This window comes from Prunus avium, chromosome 6, assembly GCF_965620075.1.
Source record: "Prunus avium chromosome 6, drPruAviu1.hap1.1, whole genome shotgun sequence".
Classification (NCBI taxonomy): Eukaryota; Viridiplantae; Streptophyta; class Magnoliopsida; order Rosales; family Rosaceae; genus Prunus; species Prunus avium.
The window spans coordinates 25,165,226-25,170,877 of record NC_142289.1 but is presented as its reverse complement, the minus strand read 5'-3'; the positions used below and the strand labels follow the sequence as shown (position 1 = coordinate 25,170,877).

The following is a 5,652-nucleotide window of genomic DNA, read 5'->3' as shown; positions in this document are numbered from 1 at the left end:
ATGTGGCCTCATCCGAGCTATGTAGGTTGCTGAAACAAAGCTTGCAATATGACCTACGAAACTGGGCTGGCAGGGGACTGTAGCCAAAATTGAGTTTGTCTTTAAGCTCTTCATCCATTCATCCAAATTAGGCCTTAACATGCATGGATTGCATCATTTACTATCCAAAGCCCTCATTATTACCTAAAGCTCAATGAACTGAAAGATAAACACAAAAAAGATTAAAAGCACAAGTTTAACTCAAAAACATAACCAAATCATAAGCTAGAAGGGTACAAAATGATATGTAAATATGCACCGATCAATCACCCACCCATTTCCATCTGTGATACCTACATCTCCAAAGAAGATTTCTAAGAACCAAGTCCAACACTCTCTGTTCTCAATCTCCACCACACCAAATTCTATTAGGAACATGCCATTTTGGCATCGATCTCAATAGCAATAAATAGTTAACCTGGATGAGCTCCCTTGATAAAGCAACCATCAAATCCCATTATTGTCCTACAACCTTCTGAGAATCCTTTTCTACAAGCATCAAAGCATATATACATCCTTTGAAAAACTAGATCTTCACCTCTCAAAGTTGTCTTCACAAGAACTGTGCTACTTGGATTTTGTCTCTTAATCTCCTCACAAAATTCTCATAGCTTAGCATATTGTTCTTCAATTGACCCTTGAATCTTCTCTTGAGCCATTTAATTTTCTTTATAGATCTGATCCTTAGTAACATCAATGAAATAATGCTTCTTTACCACTGCCATGAAATCTCCCACTGAAATATTAGGATTTGTCTTAAGCTCCTCATCATATCTTGCAGCTATCCAACTAGAAGTGGCAAATTTGATTCTTTCCTCACTCCTGCATGTGTTCTCTCCTACAAAAGTCTCCACTCTAACAATCGGACTTTCCCAACATGAGATGCTTTGGAGATGGCCTTAGGGTCTCTACATTTAGGGACAACTTTGGTGGAGCTTTACCATTTAGATCCCAAAATCACTCTCATTGGAGATGCCTTTTCGGCCTTGGGTTGCATATATGATAGCCTTATTGTGGTTGGGTCCCACATAGAGACCCCATTAGGGATGGCCTCACTATAGAATTCTTGGGATAAATACGTGCCTGTCATTTACATGTGAATATTTACTCCCACACATATTAAAGTAGTTTCTAAACCTACACAATAAAGAAAAATTTCAACATAAATGTGATTAGGGCAATATTCCATTTAAACCTATCAAATATCTATCAATTATGTGCACCAAAAATCTGTTAAGGAATCACTAATTCTTAAGTCATAATGAATAATAGTTTAACACATTTGCAAAAAAAAAAATTACGATCAATTTTAGTAGGGTTAAATACTTTTTTGGTGACTGGATTTTACATAGAAATTTGATTTGGTCACTGAGAAAAAAATTTAGCCAAATTGGTCACTGTATTTTCCAAATTTTACAATTTATAGACATTCCGTTATCTTCCATTAAGTGCAGTTTTTATTTTTATTTTTTCAAGAAGCACCTTCAGACTTCCTCTAACTCAACAAGTTAGGGTATATTGTGCTATTAGGGGTTAGCATATTGAGCGAAATCTTGGGTTGAAATTGACATTGTGAGATATAAGGAAAATAAAAAAGGCAAATCAAATTAAACCAAATCAACAACTTTCCAATATATTTTTGGTGCTCTATCACCTTGATTACGTCTCATTGCCATCTAAAGTCACAATACACTTTTCACTCAATCAATTCAAGCTATCAATATAGCATCCAATCTATGATCTTATACCTCACAATGCTGATTTCAACCCAAGATTTCCCCCAATTTGTTAAATCCTAATAGTACAATATACCCTAACTCATAAAAGCATAATATAACAAACTACACTTAAAGGAAGTTAACGGAAGATAATAGAATGTTTATAAATTGTAAACTTTGGGGAACACAATGACCAATTTACTAAAAGATATTCTCAGTGACTAAATTGAATTTTCATGTATAACTGAGTGACCGAAAAGGTATTTAACTATTTTAGTATATATGCGAGTTTTCTTGAGGTTTTCTTTTGACAAACTAGACCAAAAAAAGATTTTAATTTGTTTTGACAATATTCCTTGGAGATGCTGTAAAGGCGGGCCGGGATGGAATGAACCGGTGGATCACAATGGTCCGAAACGCGAGTTGCGTAGATATTTGTATTGTTGTACTCGTAGGGTTCGTCTTGTTATGAGCAGTTCACAACTCTCATCCCAACCGTTTATTCCTCCTTAATAGGACGGTGATCAAACCCTTAATCCCGCTTCTTGGATCATAACACCCTATGCCTTTTCTCTATTATCCGTCCCCAAACGAAGTCTAGTCTGTGTCTTCCTCCTGGTTCCCTACCCCAAAGCTGCCCTTCTTCTCTCTCTCTCTCTCTCTCTCTCTCTCTCTCTCATAAAAGTTTCGTCTCTCTCTCTCATAGAAGTTTCGTCTGTTAATTTGAAAGGTACTTTTGAAACTCAATATTCATAACCCGTATCTCATTTACACTTATTTTTTGCTATATTTTTCTTATTTTTATTTCTGGGTCTTCATTGGATCCAACAACCACATTCTATCTATCAAATCCATCTGGGGTTTTGTTTTAATTTGCATTAAATACTGCAGGTTCATCTTTTCTTTTATTTAGTTTTGTTTTATTTGGCTAGTGCAATTGATCCAATTTGATTTATAAGGTTCATTCTCCATTTTTTAACAGCTTTTTATTTGCAGGTAATTTTTGGATTTTTGGGTTCTTCGGTGGGTTTCCTAAGGTATTAGATTTTGATCAAACTGTGTAGTTGAAGGTGTTGGGCTTAAGAGGATCTCCATTCCTTACATTCAAGGTTAGGGTCATATCTTTTTATGGAATTTGAATGCCAGGTGAGTACTGAGGTTTCTAAGAATTTGATAGATTGTGTAGACAATTCGTTTGGACAACAAAGCGAACCAAATCAATTCAATTCCAAGCTGGAAGCTGAAAACTTTGGCATTTCAGAACAAACATCAGATTCATATACTGAAAAGGAAAAAATTGCACTCTCGAAACCTACATTGACCAAGAAACCAAACTCGGACTCTTGTGGTTCAAAACAGTTTTTGTCTAGTGATGTTGTTCTTAATTCTCATAGGTCAATCACTGACCTTCCACCAGCTTTGTTATCCGAAATTCTGAATTTCCTTGACCCAAAAGAGCTAGGTATGGTTTCATGTGTATCAACGTATCTGTGTAGGCTTGCGTCCGAACACCATGTTTGGAAGGATTTTTATTGTGAGAGATGGGGAAATTCAACAGTTCCAACATCTTTGGGTTCAGGAGTTTCTGATGAGATGTCATGGAAGGAATTTTTTGTGGAAAGGGAGTTTAGGAGTAAGACTTTTATGGGACGTTATAGCATTGATGTTATGTATGGCCACAGTGAAGCTGTTCTTACAGTTTTCCTTTTGGCTTCCGCAAAGCTCATATTTACTGCTGGGTATGACCAAACTGTAAAAATGTGGAACATGGAAGAAGGGTTGTTGATTGCATCTTCAAGATCGCTTGGTTGCACTGTCCGTGCAGTTGCTGGAGATACAAAACTGTTAGTTGCTGGTGGTACTGATGGCTTTATCCAGTGTTGGCGGGCAGTGGAAGGCTTTCCGCACTTGTTTGATATTAAGGGTCCTCAAAACCAGAATACCGAGTTTCGACTATGGGAGCATGAGGGGCCCATAACTTCTCTTGCCTTGGATCTTACTAGGATTTATAGTGGTTCCTGGGACATGACTGTTCGTGTATGGGATCGTTTTTCACTGAAGTGCGTAAAGGTTTTGAGACATAGTGATTGGGTTTGGGCACTTGTTCCTCATGATCTTACAGTTGCTAGCACATCGGGTTCAGATGTTTGTATTTGGGATACTAGTAGTGGGAGACTGATGACCATTATTCATAGTGCTCATGTTGGTAACACCTACTCTTTGGCACGAAACCACACAGGGGATTTTCTATTTACCGGAGGGGATGATGGTGCAATACACATGTACGAAATCACTAGTCATGGCCTTGAGACTAATGCATTACTTGTTGCGACTTGGGCTCCTCACTCAGGTTGTGTCTATTCCCTTGCGTTTGAGTTTCCATGGCTTGTTTCTGCTTCTGCTGATGGGAAACTCGCACTAATTGATGTGAGAAAGCTTCTAAGGACTAGAAAGCATGATTCAGGGAAACGTTTTTCATGTGTTAAGCTCGTGGACCGCAGTAGTGTGGAACCCCCACAGAGGATGTTACATGGATTTGGGAAGAATCTCATGTCAGTGGGCATTGGTGCTGATCGTATTGTATGTGGAGGCGATGAAGGTGTTGTTAGGATCTGGAACTTCACAGAAGCTTTGGAGATTGAACGGAGGGTTTGTGCTTTAAGAGCAATACGGTTGGAGAACCGGATGAGGCGGCGTAAGCTCCATTTAGAAAATAGCAGCAAAGGCAGTAGAAATGATCAATGTTCAGTTGCAGCCAAGAAGAATCCAGTCACTGGTGACAGGAGTGGTTGGCACAGTAAACGTGCATTGAGCGGCAAGCTGAAGTCATAGTAGCAGATAGTAGTTACCTTGTATGCTTCTAAACTTTACTACCCGTTTACTTTTAGGATGATTATGCATCAATAGAATACAATTTATGGTTTAAGCAGGTAAGCAGACTAATTGTAGATTTTTCATTCTATATTTGGATTTACAGTGTTTCTAGCCATCTCATAGATGGGGTTTGTTGCTTTTTAATGATATTCTATTGTTAGATGGCTTTATTATGTTTTGTTTAATGCTATTTTTAAAATCTTTGACGCGTAGCTTTGTTGTTCTCTCTTATACTGAGAACAATTTACCAGCTCTTGGCTTAAAATCTGTTTTCAGGAAGTGGCAGAGGCACTTTCATGTAACAGATTGCACAATATTTGGCCTAGTGTTTTCATTTTTAGCTGAGAGTTATGCATGCCGGAACTATGTGGATAGCTAATTACCTTGAATATGCAATTCCAGTGATAAGGTTTTTCGAGTCCATGAAGAATGATATGGAGATTATTTTCTGTGCATAAGTAAATGTGCATTAGGTGTGCATGAAAAGAATATTGGCCCTAGGCAAAGATTGAACATAATTTAAAACAACAGGGGATTAAGTTCTGTTATCCGCATCGATTCTGCGTTATGAAACGAGCACAAGAATTTTCCATATGAACACATCCTAAATTCTTGAATGTTTCTTAGAGATCATCGTGATAGGGTTGTCTTCTTTTTGTTGCAACGGATGAGACACCGACGATGCGTCCTTTGCTGTTTCTTTATTCTTGAACAGCAAGGAAAAGAGAGTCTGTATCCTATCGTCTGCTGTTATTTTTGACATTGATCTTGTGCTTATATCATTTCTTTTTTTTGAAAAGAACTTTTAACTGCAAATGTTTTTCTTAAAATGATACAGGAATGCCAAGATATAGCAAAAGCTTGTCGTAAAAATACCGATCATATTTAAGAGGAATCCTAAACCAATCCATGGCTTCGCTTATCGTGCCAAGCTTAAGCCTTAAATCCCTTTTAATTACTGCTCATTCGTTCTACTTTCGAAAGCACTGGAGGATTATGTACTTTAGATTTATCTATATTT

The 5,652-nt window shown here is 37.6% G+C and overlaps 1 protein-coding gene across 2 annotated transcripts; it reads left to right on the top strand.

Moving 5' to 3' along the window:
• Nucleotides 1-2,265: 2,265 nt before the first annotated feature.
• On the top strand, nucleotides 2,266-4,799 carry FBX2 (F-box protein 2). Of its 2 annotated transcripts, none has more exons than XM_021969538.2 (2): nucleotides 2,266-2,487; nucleotides 2,754-4,799. In XM_021969538.2, the coding sequence occupies exon 2, from the start codon at nucleotides 2,886-2,888 to the stop codon at nucleotides 4,587-4,589; it is 1,704 nt and encodes a 567-aa protein (XP_021825230.1). In that variant the 5' UTR covers nucleotides 2,266-2,487; nucleotides 2,754-2,885; the 3' UTR covers nucleotides 4,590-4,799. The 2 variants fall into 2 exon arrangements, with proteins under 2 accessions (XP_021825230.1, XP_088111874.1); XM_088255748.1 differs by lacking the exon at nucleotides 2,266-2,487 and adding an exon at nucleotides 2,520-2,648.
• Nucleotides 4,800-5,652: the final 853 nt, after the last annotated feature.

Excerpts from the sequence above, each read along its gene's own strand:
- FBX2 (XM_021969538.2), top strand. The coding sequence starts at position 2,886 with ATGGAATTTGAATGCCAGGTGAGTACTGAGGTTTCTAAGAATTTGATA.